Source organism: Diaphorina citri, unplaced genomic scaffold (genome assembly GCF_000475195.1).
Source record: "Diaphorina citri unplaced genomic scaffold, Diaci psyllid genome assembly version 1.1 scaffold1146, whole genome shotgun sequence".
In the NCBI taxonomy this organism is placed as follows: Eukaryota; Metazoa; Arthropoda; class Insecta; order Hemiptera; family Psyllidae; genus Diaphorina; species Diaphorina citri.
The window spans coordinates 170,355-186,494 of NW_007378575.1; the positions used below are offsets into that span (position 1 = coordinate 170,355).

General features: G+C 37.7%; 1 protein-coding gene and 2 long non-coding RNA genes across 3 annotated transcripts; 2 read left to right on the forward strand and 1 right to left on the reverse strand.

The window, feature by feature from the left end:
• Positions 1-7,330: 7,330 nt before the first annotated feature.
• On the reverse strand, positions 7,331-11,040 carry LOC103514463 (thioredoxin-related transmembrane protein 1-like). The gene is made up of 6 exons (XM_008479340.3): positions 10,724-11,040; positions 10,105-10,266; positions 9,512-9,575; positions 9,257-9,358; positions 8,849-8,993; positions 7,331-8,061 (listed from the first exon to the last, which is right to left on the reverse strand). Exons 1-6 carry the CDS (start codon positions 10,870-10,872, stop codon positions 7,973-7,975), a joined length of 711 nt encoding a protein of 236 aa, XP_008477562.1. The 5' UTR covers positions 10,873-11,040; the 3' UTR covers positions 7,331-7,972.
• Positions 11,041-11,755: 715 nt separating this feature from the next.
• Positions 11,756-12,282, forward strand: LOC113469585. Its single transcript, XR_003392952.1, has 2 exons — positions 11,756-11,888; positions 12,176-12,282. It is a non-coding gene; the product is annotated as an uncharacterized LOC113469585 (long non-coding RNA).
• A 1,976-nt stretch (positions 12,283-14,258) lies between these two features.
• LOC113469589 lies at positions 14,259-15,265 on the forward strand. Its single transcript, XR_003392956.1, has 2 exons — positions 14,259-14,777; positions 15,222-15,265. It is a non-coding gene; the product is annotated as an uncharacterized LOC113469589 (long non-coding RNA).
• Positions 15,266-16,140: the final 875 nt, after the last annotated feature.

Sequence of the window (16,140 nt, forward strand, 5' to 3'; positions counted from 1 at the left end):
TAATAGTCTCTCTTGTGTGTAGACTAGAATAGTTGGTTAATAATAATGGTTGGTTGGTATCAAATGCTGGGAATATACTATCAGGTCGTTTTCCTCCTTGCGTCCCAATATTTTGTGATGATGTTGTCTTGATCCGTGAGTCCTGGGCATGTCTGAAGGTGGTCTGCATCCATGACAGGCATGACAGCTTATTGGGTGCAGTTATCCAGAATAGTAGTAATAGTAGACTCTCTTGAGTGGTACTTACAGTTAGCTTGGTTGGTTGCGCATCTGTCTTGTAAGCGCTAGGTCGCGGGTTCGATTCACGCCCGGGGCGGATTTTATCCTGAACGGATAATATTCGTTCTCGAAACGGTTCCAGGAGAACCATTCCTCGAGGATGTCGAACCCACTACGTACATGGACTCACCGCAAATTCTGTACCACTCCTCAACCGTTATCAAGGTTGGTATCAAATGCTGGGAATATACTATCAGGTCGTTTTCCTCCTTGCGTACCAACATTTTGTGATGCTGTTGTCTTGATCCGTGAGTCCTGGGCATGTCTGAAGGTGGTCTGCATCCATGACAGCTTATTGGGTGCAGTTATCCAGAATAGTAGTAATAATAGACTCTCTTGAGTGGTACTTACAGTTAGCTTGGTGGGTTGCGCATCTGTCTTGTAAGCGCTAGGTCGCGGGTTCGATTCACGCCCGGGGCGGATTTTATCCTGAACGGACAATGTTCGTTCTCGAAACGGTTGACTTTCTCCTATCCTGTCTTCCGTCCCTCCTCGAATTCGGGACGATAAGAGCCTGGGCAGTTGAAGTTCCCTCTATCAAACCAAAAATAAAAGTAATAATATAAAAAGAATAGGAAAAAACAAAAACAAAGCTTAGTGTATTATTATCAATATTATCATCAGAGACATTCCAGCTTGAACATTTGTAATAGAGGACCTTGTTTGATCTCTTTAACAAGTTGTTGTAAACATGTTTGTTGATGCTTTACATAGAGGATTAACTGTCATATCGTTTGCCCTTATCTTTGAGTCGTTTTATTACGGATTCATTAAAGTAAATTAGTACACAAAGTGAAAAAAAAAGGTAACACGCTTGCTTGCCACGCAGAAGGTCCCGGGTTCGCTGCCCACCATCGACAAATTGCCCTTGTCTTTTTCTCGCTTTATTACGGATTCATTAAAGTAAATTAGTAAACAAAATGGAAAAAAAGGTATCGCGCTTGCTTACCATGCAGAAGGTCCCGGGTTCGATAAAAATCTCGACAAAAATCTCATTTTTCCATTGCAACTATTTCAAATTTCATCAACCCGTTATCAAAAACTCTATGAGGAAGATCCTTTCAGTGATGATACACATGAAGCAGGAGAAAGACTCCTAACAGCCATAGCCGAAGAACGAACATCAAGATGGTGCAATCTCTTGGAAAATTTGAACATGGCACAGAACAGTAGACCTGCGTGGCAACTTTTGAAGAACCTCAGTCAAGACCCAACTGAAAGGACAAACAAATTCCCAAATGTCACAGCAAACCAAGTGGCATCACAACTACTCAAAAACGGAAAAGCACCTGGAACAAAAAGAAAAGAAAAGTTAGTCATGAGAGAGGACGAGACCAGCCAGCTAAGTGAGCGCTTCAACATGGTTGAGCTAAGATCCGCCATCCACATGATGAAACCAAACAAAGCTCCTGGTATCGATGACCTGCGGACAGAGCAAATTAAACAATTTGGACCTAAAACCTTGGAATGGCTACTACAGATGATGAACAGCTGCGTCCAAAACCTGCAGATACCGAAAGCCTGGAGAAAGGCTAAAGTTGTAGCTTTGCTTAAACCTGGCAAAGATGCCAATGATCCCAAAAGCTACCGACCCATATCATTGCTCTGTCACCTCTACAAACTATTGGAAAGAATGATCCTCAACCGTATTGCACTAAAAGTTGACGAAAAAATCATAAAGGAACAAAGTGGTTTCAGGCCAGGAAGATCTTGTACATCACAAACACTGAACCTCACCCAACATATTGAAAACGGATTTGAAGAAAAACTAGTTTCTGGAGCAGTGTTTGTAGATCTTACCGCCGCTTACGACACTGTAAACCACCGTATCCTCCTGAAGAAACTTTATAACACTACAGAAGACAGCAAACTCACAAGTATGGTCGCCGTCTTTCTCCAGAATAGAAGATTTTTTGTCACTCTCAATGGAAAGAACAGCAGATGGAGAACACAGAAGAATGGTCTGCCCCAAGGCAGTGTTATTTCCCCCACACTGTATAATATATACACCAACGATCAGCCCATACCAGAGAAAACAAAAACTTTCATATACGCCGATGACACTGCAATAGTAGCTCAAGCAGAATCCTTCACCGAAGTGGAGACAACGCTGACAAATGCCCTGCAAACAATGACCAAATTCTATGAAGCAAATCACCTAAAGCCAAATCCAGGGAAAACACAAGTATGCGCTTTCCATCTTCGCAATAGAGAAGCCAAAAGAAAACTCAACATCGTATGGTGCGGTGAAACCCTTGAAAATAACCCAACTCCTAAATACCTTGGAGTTACCCTAGACCGCACTCTGTCCTTCAAAGAACATTGTATAAAGCTGAAGGGTAAACTAACAACAAGAAATAACATCCTTAGAAAACTGGTTAACCAAAAATGGGGAGCAAAACCTTCAGTCCTCAGAACAACAGCGCTGGCACTCTGTGTCTCGGCAGCGGAATATGCTGCACCTGTTTGGGAAGCATCATCACATGTCAAAGAAGTAAATGTAGCGATCAATGAGTCAGCGAGAATCATTAGTGGATGTTTGAGACCCACACCCATCTCAAAACTATACCCTCTCATCGGTATCGCCCCACCTGATATCAGGAGAGAAGTAGCTAGAGATGTGGAACGCAAGAAACAAGTAGAAGATCCTCGACACTCACTCCATGACCATCAACCCGTCCCAAGAAGACTCAAATCAAGGAAAAGTTTTCTCGCAAGATCAATCCACCTAAAAGATCCACCAGAAAGCACTCGACTTTTCAAGTGGAACGGGTGACTTGTGATTCATTATGCAGTTGAGCAGAACTTTCAAAGCGTTCGCTTAAACAACACGGTTAAAATTTTAAAAGCTTGGAAATTGTTTTAAATGTGCGCCGAGATTTACGTTGCTTCACTCAATTGCTGAGAAACCACTTATTATAGCTTATAATGTATTTGTTGTAAGAGATTTGAACTCAATTTTCTCTGTACCTATAACACATATGAAGAGTGCATGTGGTCCATGTTCTTCACTATCACACAATAGGTACTCCTGATGTGAGTTTTATTGCGAAGCTATAAATCACAACTTGAATTTATCCGTTTGACAAACTTGAAGGCTTATTGTATGTGTATGATGTTTTTGTAAATAAATAAAAAATAAACTTGAAGGCAAAAGAAAGTTTTGCCTCATAGAGGTAGGTGTTTTTTTTTTTTTTTCTCTCTCTCTCATCGTATCTAGGTAAGTATTTTTTCAAGAGAATAAGATCAAACACACTAAGCTACTTAGGTACAGCTTAAAAATGTTTTTTTTTTCTTTTTTTTCTAAAAATCTCCGTGTATTTCGTTGATGTGTAGAAATAGGCATAGTAGAAAGTATTCTAGTTATCTATTATTTAGCCGTTTTTCACCTACCAAAGCAGAAAAAACAGCCTTTTCTATAAAAATGGAAAATATTTTGAAAAACTCTCATGGCAATTAAATTTTGAACAAAAATGTGGAAACGAGAACGAAGACAATAATAATAAAAACTGTTTCATTCTGAAATCTGAGAGCTGTTTCTTTTTGCCTAACGAGAAAGAGGAAGCAGAAATACACGGGAAAAACGTACGAAGAAGGATATCGTTTTCATGTAAATTGAGACAATCTGCGGTACGAAGCACGAAAGTAGTCCTACATGTTGTCAATAAAAATGTGCGATTCTCCGCTCGCAAAGATAGAAGTAGTGATGTCAATAATGATGATATGTACATATAATCGTCGATAAATCAATTTTTGTCTGTAAATTAATTAATATTTTCTTAACAAGGACACTTTTTCTTCCAGTAAGTACCTACATGCCTGTAAGTACTTCCAGTACCTACACTTCCAGTAAGTAGTAAGTACATGCCAGATGTATCACATAAAAGCAAAGGACCTAAAAAATTATGGAAAAACATCGAACAATGGGATTGAAAGTAAGAGGATAAGGAACAATAACGAACATACCTTAAGGTTACTTCCCCCTATAGGTGAGGGATGCCAAAATCATTTTCAAACCTCGTTTATGTAGGTAATCAGGTACCTATATCCCTATTTATAAAAATATGGAATCTGCACGTTTCCATTCATTCGTTTCATGTAACAAATGCAAATTGGGAAATTCTACTCAAACCATTACTTAACTCGTAGGGTTGGAAAGGTTTTAAAAATTGAATAACAGGGGGTTTTAAAATTTTGAAAGTGGGACTCAATTTCTAAATATGTAATGCAAACTTGCCAATATCATTTCCCTAATTCCCTTTCGTTTCTCTAAATTACAGGGTGCATCAATCGTGAAATTTTTCACCCTAAATGTTTTTAGGTTCACAAAAGGGTTTCTCCTTTTCCCTCCTTCTCATTTCAAGGGATTTCCATCCACCCATTCATGGAGATTGAGAGCGCGTAATATTTTCTTAACAAGGACACTTTTTCTTCCAGTAAGTACCTACATGCCTGTAGGTACTTCCAGTACCTACACTTCCAGTAAGTACATGCCAGATGTATCACATAAAAGCAAAGGACCTACAAAATTATGGAAAAACATCGAAAAATGGGATTGAAAGTAAGAGGATAATTACTTCCCCCTATAGGTGAGGGATGCCAATCATTTTCAAACCTCGCTTTATGTAGGTAATCAGGTACCTATTTCCCTATTTATAAAAATATGGAATCTGCACGTTTCCATTCATTCGTTTCATGTAACAAAAAATTGGGAAATTTTACTCAAACCATTACTTAACTCGTAGGGTTGGAAAGGTTTTAAAAATTGAATAACAGGGGGTTTTAAAATTTTGAAAGTGGGACTCAATTTCTAAATATGTAATGCAAACTTGCCAATATCATTTCCCTAATTCCCTCTCGTTTCTCTAAATTACAAGGTGCATCAATGGTCACAATTTTTCACCCTAAAGGTTTTTAGGTTCACAAAAGGGTTTCTCCTTTTCCCTCCTTCTCATTTCAAGGGATTTCCATCCACCCATTCATGGAGATTGAGAGCGCTCTCTCTCTCTCTCTCTCTCTCTCTCTCTCTCTGTCTGTCTATCCCTATTCCTCATTCCATTAAAATAATAATAATAATAATAATAAAAGTAAGAATGCCTCTTTCCCTTCTTTCTTCCTACCCTGTAGCTTCCAAGCTCTTTTGAGGTTTTACAAGTATGAAATGTTACCTTTGATTTTTCAGGTGAAAAAGTAGCATAGGCCTAGGCAACATCATTAATCATTTCATCATAATGAACACAAGTTTCATTTCCAAAAACTGATACACGACGCAAAACTACCGCCGTCATTCATTAGTGCCAGATGGAGAAGAGGATACAATCCTGACAACATCTTTGTATCAAGTAGAGTAGCAGCTCAGTGTAAAAAAGAAGTTGGTGATGCCGTACCCCGCTCTCAACATAAGCCAATATTGTGCAGTTTCGGTGCTGTTATCAAACCGGAAGAAACAACTTTCAAAAGAAGATTTAATTTCAAAAAGGCTAAATGGGAAAACTTTGCAAGAGAGCTTGATGATAAAGTTGAAAGTGTTTTTCCAGTACCAGAAAACTACGATGCTTTCATCAATATCGTGAAGATGGTGTCCAGGAGAACCATTCCTCGAGGATGTCGAACCCACTACGTACATGGACTCACCGCAAATTCTGTACCACTCCTCAACCGTTATCAACTGTACCTATAACACATATGAAGAGTGCATGTGGTCCATGTTCTTCACTATCACACAATAGGTACTCCTGATGTGAGTTTTATTGCGAAGCTATAAATCACAACTTGAATTTATCCGTTTGACAAACTTGAAGGCTTATTGTATGTGTATGATGTTTTTGTAAAAAATGCAGATATTTACATACAAAATATTAAACTTATTATCGTGAGTAAAAAAAGAAAAAGTGAAAGGAGGAGGAAAGAGAATGGCCTGCATCACAAGTAGGTACCTATTCCTTTCCGAATTAAAAAATAAATGGTAAAGTTTTCTTGGACTGTCTCTCAAATTGCAGCCAGTTCTAATAGGAAAATACAAAGATAATAGCCAGTACAAGCAGGATAGAAAAAAGGACTTTTCGGCGTACACAATATAAAAGTGAGATAGTGCAGATATTTACATACAAAATATTAAACTTATTATCGTGAGTAAAAAAAGAAAAAGTGAAAGGAGAAGGAAAGAGAATGGCCTGCATCACAAGTAAGTACCTATTCCTTTTCGAATTAAAAAATAAATGGTAAAGTTTTCTTGGACTGTCTCTCAAATTGCAGCCAATTCTAATAGGAAAATACAAAGATAATAGCCAGTACAAGCAGGATAGAAAAAAGGACTTTTCGGCGTACACAATATAAAAGTGAGATAGAAGGTACAACAAAAAGAGTAAAACATGGACATAAAAAAGGAGGAAATCCTGAAATTAACTGTGAATTGAGGAGGTCCTAACGTTCTACACCAAATAGCTGTACAGAGATACAGAAGTTATGGGGTTGTATCCTTCTCAACCATCATTTGTCATACCGCCTCGTGATAAAAGGAGGAAATCCTGAAATTAACTGTGAATTGAGGAGGTCCTAATGTTCTACACCAAATAGCTGTACAGAGATACAGAAGTTATGGGGTTGTATCTCTTCTCAACCATCATTTGTCATACCGCTCGTGATAAATGAGAAAAATCTAAACAAAATTATTACCAAGTTAAACATTATACATTTTCAATAAAATTTACAACAAAACTGATACTAAATTACGATTGAAATGCCAACTCTTAAAAACGCAACGCAACGTGAATCCGAAAGCACTTAGTCTGAAATGAGATAAAAAAAAAAAATGCGTGAAATCTAAATAGAAGCATATCTAAATTTAGTTTGCCTTTGTTAAGAGTCCGGATGTAAGTCAATGATCGTATTTGATGCCAACTCTTAAAAACGCAACGCAACGTGAATCCGAAAGCACTTAGTCTGAAATGAGATAAAAAAAATGCGTGAAATCTAAATAGAAGCATATCTAAATTTAGTTTGCCTTTGTTAAGAGTCCGGATGTAAGTCAATGATCGTATTTTAATACCAGTTTTGTTAATGAGTTACTCGACAGTAGAAATAACAGAGAGGAGCGGTAGAATTTGCTGGAAAGAGGAAAAAGAGAGTGAAAAGTTGGCACCTACGTTAAGCGGATTACTCAAACGTACATCACATTTTCACTAAAACTGTGGCTAGGTAATAGAGAAGTGCTTGACATGATTCTAATAAAAAATAGAAAGTAATAGGTGAACATTTAACACTTAGAGACAGTTAAGAATGAAACTACAGTGGAAGATACACAATTTAATCATCTTTCATAGCTTAAAAATCAAAGTAGTTGATAAAGTAGTCCCCGAGATATTCCTGCTTTGGTAAAGCATACTCAAATTTTACAAACATTGTGTTTACAATCAAAGTTATTGCGATGAATAACTTCATTTCACCAAACTTGCCAGTGTTTATTTGAACTCATGTACTGTAATTGTAATGTACAAGTGACACATCTAGACTCATGTAGGCATTTAGTAAGATCATAGGTATTAATTATTCTCTTTTTTTTACAAGCAATATACGCAAATATTAAGGCTATCTTCACAGAATCAGTAAGGCCATATTGATAAGTACAGATAAGATAACCTATCCAGACAATCAATACGGTTATCTTGAGTGGTGCAAGCAAGAGAGCCATACATCAGTCTGCTTTGCGTGATTTCTTCTTGGGGTTGAGTTTATTACTGGTTTGCACCTGACTTATTTGAGGTCGATCGTCGATTAGATCACCTGAAATTAAATTTGAACAAATATTAGTTCATTAGTCTGGTTGGGGGATTTTAAACGTGAAGTAGACTAGCTTAGTCTGGCTGGGGGATTTTGAACAGGGAGGATATCAGCAATTTTACCAATAGGTCCTTTTAGTAGAAAGACACACTCTGCCAGTCTAGTTAGCTGAGAGGGTAGTAAGCCTGCCTTGTAAGCACTAGCTCGAGGGTTTGAATCCCTCCCGGACAGACTTTATCCTAAATTGCCTTGTGGCATAGTGGTCAAGACGCTCGCCTGGTAAACAGGAGGGCGTGGGTTCGATCCCAGCCGAGGGGGAGGGTAGTAAGCCTGCCTTGTAAGCACTAGCTCGAGGGTTTGAATCCTTCCTGGGCAGACTTTATCCTAAATTGCCTTGTGGCATAGTGGTCAAGACGCTCGCCTGGTAAACAGGAGGGCGTGGGTTCGATCCCAGCCGAGGGATGGAATTTTATCCTCATTTATTTGAGAATTTGACATAATAATGGTCTAAGGGTTAGGTGGCAGAGAATGCTTAAAGTGTTATCCTCGCCTAGTGGTTACCTTCCACTCGAGTCTATTATTATTATTATTAAACAGATAGGGTTTGTTCTTGCAATAGCTGGCTTTCTTGTATCCTGTCCTTTGAATTCGGAGTGGTAAGACCTTAGTAGTTACGGTTCCCTCTATCAAACCTTGTTTAAAAGAAAAAAAAGGTTTGTTTGTTAGTTTAATTGTTTGTTTGTTTTTTGTTTTTTTTTTTTTTTTTAACTCTGGTAGCAAGCATACTTACCAGTATCATCCCTCAGATCACTCTCATCAGTCTCAACATCAGAATCTTTGGCCCCCAAGTCTTTACCCTTCTTCTTTTTGGTCACACTTGACTTTTTCACGACAGCACTGGGAGGATAGATTTGATCAATGATAAATACCAGGAGCTGTGGACACACGAGAGAACAAGTTGGTTTGAATTGTTAATTTATAATATGTACCAGTAACCTGTTCTATGATCAAGTTTGCACTCCTCACTTCCCGCATGTAGATAAAGAGCTACAATTCCTTCCCATAATCCATAACAGAACCAATAAGTTGACTTGTAGTTTGTGTTGGGTACCTAAAGACCAAGTGGTCATGAGTTTTCAAACGGTTATAGGTTACTAAGATTGCATAAGTACAGTGTAGAGTAGACTTGGACACTTACCAATCCCAACAAAGCTCCAATCATGATGGTCACCATGGCAAATATTGTGTAAGATCCCCAGGCTGGTATACCATAATCCTCCATCATCTTGTTGTGCATTTTCTATGGATCAAATGAAACATAATGGGAATTTCACATGAAATAATTTATTATTATTTTACTCCCCACAAGTGGAGTCTTCAAGAGTCAAAATATTTTCCAAGTTATGTACAAAAATACAAGAAATAATAATAAAAAAGTCAGAGCCATACTTACTCTCAATATTTGAGACAACTTGAAGAAGAAAGATATTATTGACATGAATGTTAAATATAGTGGACTATTTAGTGGGTCAGTAATTGTACAGTAATTTATACCTTATTCTGGATTTCAGATATGAGCATCAAGACATGACTATTTAGTGGGTCAGTAATTGTACAGTAATTTATACCTTATTCTGGATTTCAGATATGAGCATCAAGACATTGCACTGAATTGTGGTACTATGCTCCGGGAATGTGCTCGCTATGAAGCTTTGGCCAAAATTATGCTCCACTCTGAAGAGTTCTTCAATTTCTTTCGCTATGTTGAAGTATCCACGTTCGATATTGCCTCTGATGCCTTCTCTACTTTCAAGGTAAGTATTATAATTATGTATAAGTACATAAGTCACTTCTACCAAGTGGCTACTTTGAAGTGTCACTGTGTAGGTACTGGCAGCAGTTCTTAAGAATGATCTCTTCTCATCTAAGCACCAACCACTTCTTCATCTCTATTTTCAGGAAGGATAATTAATTTTTATTGAGGGAAAACTTCACCTACAATTATCCTTGAGCATAGTAAAAATACTGTTTATAACAAAAACTTACTGAAATATAGTGGGTAGAGCTGTAACCATGAACCGACCACTCAGTCCTGGAGAAACAGTAACATCAACTTGAGCAACATTGATGTTCAAGTCTTGTGCCCATCCAGAATATTCTTGCCATACTTTCTCCATTTGTTTGCAGGCAGGACACCATGGTGCAAAGCTGAAATATTCAAATTGTTTTTAGACTTAATTCAAATTGTTAGGTACACAGTACTTAAATGGTAACACATCATACAGTTTAGGTTGTACATAATATCTCAAAATTTTCCATTTGTTTGCAGGCAGGACACCATGGTGCAAAGCTGAAATATTCAAAAAATTTTTAGACTTAATTCAAATTGTTAGGTACACAGTACTTAAATGGTAACACATCATACAGTTTAGGTTGTACATAATATCTCAAAATTCAAGGCTCATCAACAAATGAAGTCTGTTCTTCAGGGGTTTCTCTAGGAGGCCTTACAAGAACTTTTCCATTTTGATGACACCTACCAGGATATTCAACTTTGTTCAAAGTTAGTTAACATAGGATGAATAGGGCAAATGAGGCCTCGGTAAGGTTCATTTTCAAAGTTTCACAGTTCACTGAATAATTAAAGTGTAACAATAGCACTTACAACTCGACCATCCATTCTCCCTGCAGCATGTCTTGCCAATTGTTCTCATCCAACTGAATTATTTGAACCTTCTTACATTGAACTAGACTAGGTAAACTACACATACACAGGAAGAGGAGGCTCACAAGCCACAAATTTACTTTGGCCATTATACTTAGGAATGCACAAGCAGAAATTTAATCAAACCGGCTAGTCCTAATCATTTGATTAGATTTTAATGCACCAAAGATGACCAATGAACCACTACAAGACCAACTAGTCCAACTGTCCAACTACAATACAACAATACAGAAATTCCTTTCGACTGACTGCAAGTCGAAAAGGAAAAGCTTTTTTTTACAGATGTAATCCTAGCTCATTCTTCTGATTTTGATCTTGCACTAGGGGCTCTCAACACTTGAGTGACCTTTTATAAAAAAATGACAGTTAGAGTACAACATCCAATATGGAAAGGCTTATTTTTAATACAACTTTTCACTTCCAGGGCAAGAAAGATGTAGCTCAGGTGTTCAACAATATTCTGCGGAGACAAATTGGCACACGATCCCCCACTGTTGAATACATTTGTACCAAACCAGAAACCTTGTTCACACTAATGGCAGGGTAAGTTGTTTTGTTCATAAACCTGGTGACTATGCCACTGAATCTGATGATAAAACTTCAGCTCTTAAAGGAAATCTATTCTGGAAACTTTAATCCTTTTAATAATATTTACATAAATATAGTGTTAAAACCATGGTTGTTAATGGTTGTTAATGAAGATAAAACGAAATACCAAGTATTCAGCCTAGCCAGAAGAACACCAGAAATCCAAATCAAATACAACAACAAAAACCTAGAAAGAACAGAAGAGGCGAAATACCTAGGAGTTACCTTTGATTCAAAACTTAGTGGGTCCAGACTTGTGCAATGCAATGAAATTCGTTAGTTTGGACGTGTTTGAGAAAGTTGCAGCAAAGTTATGTAATAATAATGGGTAAATTGCCTTATTGCTTTTTTTATGTTTCATTATTATCTTTATATGTAATATTTTCTTTCGATTTTCAGTATTTCCAGTCATGCCCTAGCAGTCCTACACATTGAGAATAATGAGCCTGATGGTTTGGTGCTAGAAGCGCCCTTCAACAATCTCAAAGATGAAGTCACGGAACATCCGTTTGCAAAGGTAATTTGGGCCTTTGACTCCAAGCCAACTCCATAACTTGGTTCTTATACCACTACATGACTACACAACCTGACTCGATGGTGTAGTGGTTAAGACGCTCGTCTGGTAAACAGGAGGGCGTGGGTTCAGTCCCAGCCGAGGTATGGAATTTTATCCTCAATAGAATTTGACCACAATAATAGTAGGAGCCTACTGCTGGAGTAAAGGGACTTTCCAGTCCTATGCGAGCAGTATATTAAGCATTATTATTATATTACAAATACAATAAAATTGTTTTCTTATTTCAGATGTACACCATATTTCCTTGGTTCAACTATTTCTTTACAACTCCAATGTTCGATAATGGTCTCAGGTTTGAGTCGGATAAGAACCTGGAGAACGTCAGTACCTCCATATTAATTCTACACGCCAAGGACGATCGGATTGTCCCATATAAGTTGGGCTTAAGGGTAAAGTTCTATATTTTGCATTTTTTATTGTTTCCAACCTAGTCGACATCGATCATCCACATCGATTCACAATAAATTCACATCGATCGACGGCCGTCGACATTTTTTTTTTTTTTTTTTTTTTTTTTTTGGTTTTTATGGGGGGGTTTTCCTCTTAAATCGGGAGGGGGGGTATTTTATCCCAACCAAATAAAGGAAAAGAGATACCCCAAGAACAAGAGTCACCAGATATTTTATCCCAACCAAATAAAGGAAAAGAGATACCCCAAGAACAAGAGTCACCAGATATTTTATCCCAACCAAATAAAGGAAAAGAGATACCCCAAGAACAAGAGTCGCCAGATATTTTATCCCAACCAAATAAAGGAAAAGAGATACCCCAAGAACAAGAGTCACCAGATATTTTATCCCAACCAAATAAAGGAAAAGAGATACCCCAAGAACAAGAGTCACAAGATATTTTATCCCAACCAAATAAAGGAAAAGAGATACCCCAAGAACAAGAGTCACCAGATATTTTATCCCAACCAAATAAAGGAAAAGAGATACCCCAAGAACAAGAGTCACCAGATATTTTATCCCAACCAAATAAAGGAAATGAGATACCCCAAGAACAAGAGTCACCAGATTCATCCAATAAGAATTCGGTTGAAATTATTCAAGATTCACAACATAAAACTGCTGATAAAAGTTCTTCAGGGAACAAGAGTCACCAGATTCATCCAATAAGAATTCGGTTGAAATTATTCAAGATTCACAACATAAAACTGCTGATAAAAGTTCTTCAGTACCTATTCCACCCTGTGAATTGGTAGAGTCTCAATGTTTGGGTGGCACAGATGAAGAAAAGGCAGAACAATCAGATGTTCATAAAAGTCCTAAAAAAATTGAAGACTTTGAACTTTTGTCTGATTCAGATAAAGAAAAGCTATTGATGTTCCTTGCTTTTCATAGTTTTGAGCTGGTGGATTTCAACAAAGATGAAATATGGGAACAAATAAGTGTAAGAGAAGATTTTAATGGAAAACCTGGTAATTTCTACAAGGCAAACTTTTTTTCCTCTCTTGTGCATTGTACAGAAAACTACAATGTCCCCCAGTATTTCTGCAAACATTTGAAAGGAAAATATGGAGATAAACACAGGAAAGAAAAAAGTGGAGAAAGCTATGATTCTATCTCACATGAAACACCTCCACTATCATTGAAAGCCAGAGAAGATTTATTTTCTTCACAGAAAGTATCAAAGAAGAGAAGTGTGACGAACTCTAGTCCGAAAGAAAGTACTTCTTCACAAAAGAAAGTATGTAGGGACAGAAAGCGTTTGGATTCGGACACAGTTAGAAGTGATGCAGGTGAAATCACTGGAAAACCTCTTAGAAAACCAAGTTGTGTAGCAGGGCTTCTTGGTAGCAGTGGAAGTAAAGATGATAATGGTATTGTAAAGCAATGCACTAAACCAAACATTCCCGCTGAACTCAAAAAGAAAAGGAAACTGAGTGACTGCTCAAAGAGTGATGGTGAACCTATTCGTTCTTGTAGTAATACCACTGGAAATAGACGTTCCAACAAAAGGAGGCTTAACTCTGAATCTGACAGTTCTGATAGTAGTAGAAATAGAATTGTCACAAGGCCAAAGAAAAGTACCAAAAAAACTAGTAAACTCATTATTGACGATACTATACCAGGACCAAGTGAGGAGTCTCTAGATAATAGTGAGCTATCTGAGTTTAATCCTTTTGAAACATTGAAATCAAGGTATTTTAGAAATGACAAACCAATACCAGGCAGCAGTACAAATAGAACATCTAAAATTCTTTCTACTACATCTGATTCCGAAAGTTCTGATGAAGATATTTCTTTTAATCAAGTGAAACCTAGTCAAGTAAATTCCAAACAGAAAGAGCCATCAGTGACAAAACAAAGTACTACATAATACTTAATTATATTTATAATAAATTTATTACTAGTCATACTCGTTGGTATATTTACAATAAAATACAAAACTTGGAAAGGAGATTCACAGTGAACCAAAGCTTTTTGGGCTTGGAGGGTAGTGGGCCTCTAAGCGCTAGGTCGCAGGTTCGATTCCCGCCGGGGGCGAATTTCGTTCAAATCAGATAACGTTCGTTCTCGGAACGGATGGCTTTCTCCCTATCCAGTCCTCCTCTCAGGACAATAAGACAAGAGTTCTGTCACAGTTCCCTCTATCAAACCTCTTGAAAAAAAAAGCAACAAATGTGTACATTTTGGAAGATGGGTAAAGCCAATCTTATCGATTCAGACAGACTTACTGGACTGGAATGTTATTGGATGGTGTAATACTATAAGCCCTAATTTTCCGCGCATGTCACCATCGTATTTCCTCATAGATAGGCTGGGGAGCAGGTGGGCTTTGATATTGTCTTTCCTGCAACTCTGAAAATGAGAAACAAATCTAATGGTGGGTCCAGACTTGTGCAATGCAATGAAATTCGTTAGTTTGGACGTGTTTGAGAAAGTTGCAGCAAAGTTTTTTGAACATTGCAGCAAACGTTTGTGGGTATCCGAGAGGTTGGCGGTTTTCTGGCGAATGTCTTTGATGTGCGTTGCACTAGTTTGGACGTGTTTGCAAAGCATCGTGCAATGCAATGCAAATGATGTACCTACTATAGGCCATTACTAGTTGAGTATCGGTACAAAAATTCTCGGATACATGGAAAACGTTCGCATTCGTCAGACTTGATTTTACGTGCAACGTGCAATGCAAATGCTTTGCACGTTACATTGCACAAGTCTGGACCAAATATAATGAGTCTAATATACAGGGTGGTTCGTGATTTGCGAACCACGCTTATATCTCAGAAACGGCTGGAAATTAAGGAATGAAATAAACGGCATCATGTAGAGTCTAATGTAGCAGTCAGTAGCAGTTGTTTCATTGCTACGAAATAAAAACGGTTATGAACCACTCATTAAAAAGAAAAATCTATTACTATTTCGGTCACAATTAATTACTTAGGTCTTCGGGTATACGGTAAACATGGAGTAGGGTTAATAGCCCAAACATAACAGACAAAAACTCCATCCAGATACCAACCACACGCAACGTTGCTTCAGTCATTCATCGGGAACTTGTGGCACTGGTGCGTTCCCCTGCAGGCTTATTTATTTATCCTATTTTTAGGGTAATAAAATAGGGTGAACAATTTTAAACTTGGCGCGAAGAACGGCAACACTGTTTTGTTTAAAATTTTGAGCGGTAAATTTCAAATTTTCGTTGAAATTTATTTTTTTATTTTTTGCAACTGTGAACTGACCGTCTGTGTACTGTTTTTGGTGTGAATCTCTGGAATCTGGATCTGAAAGACAAACCTGCAAAAAGTGGTTAGGTTTATACGTTGGTCCCAATTTTACGACTTCTTATCTCAAAGCAAACTGAGAAGTAGTTGTAGTGTTCAAACTCCATCTTCTAGCACTTGTAGACCTACGTCTAGCCGTATACCTACAAGGAAACTGACAACCCAGTAGTCAATTTCCTTGATAAAGCCTACAAAGTAGTCGATTTTCGAGTCGGATGAGAAACAATTAAGTATCTAAAACATATAACGCTAAGCAATAATGACTATAACCATTGTATTTCTTCTCGCCATTATAGAAAAATATTGGGACGCACTTGGGGAAAATGACCTAATGGTCAATGTCCCGACATTTTTAAACAACATAAGTAATCATTTTATGTCTTCTCATTGCCCACAGGTGTTCGTAGCGAATCCAAACAAGCCGAAGCCGATCCTCGACATCTTGCTCAGGAATCAGGATCTGTT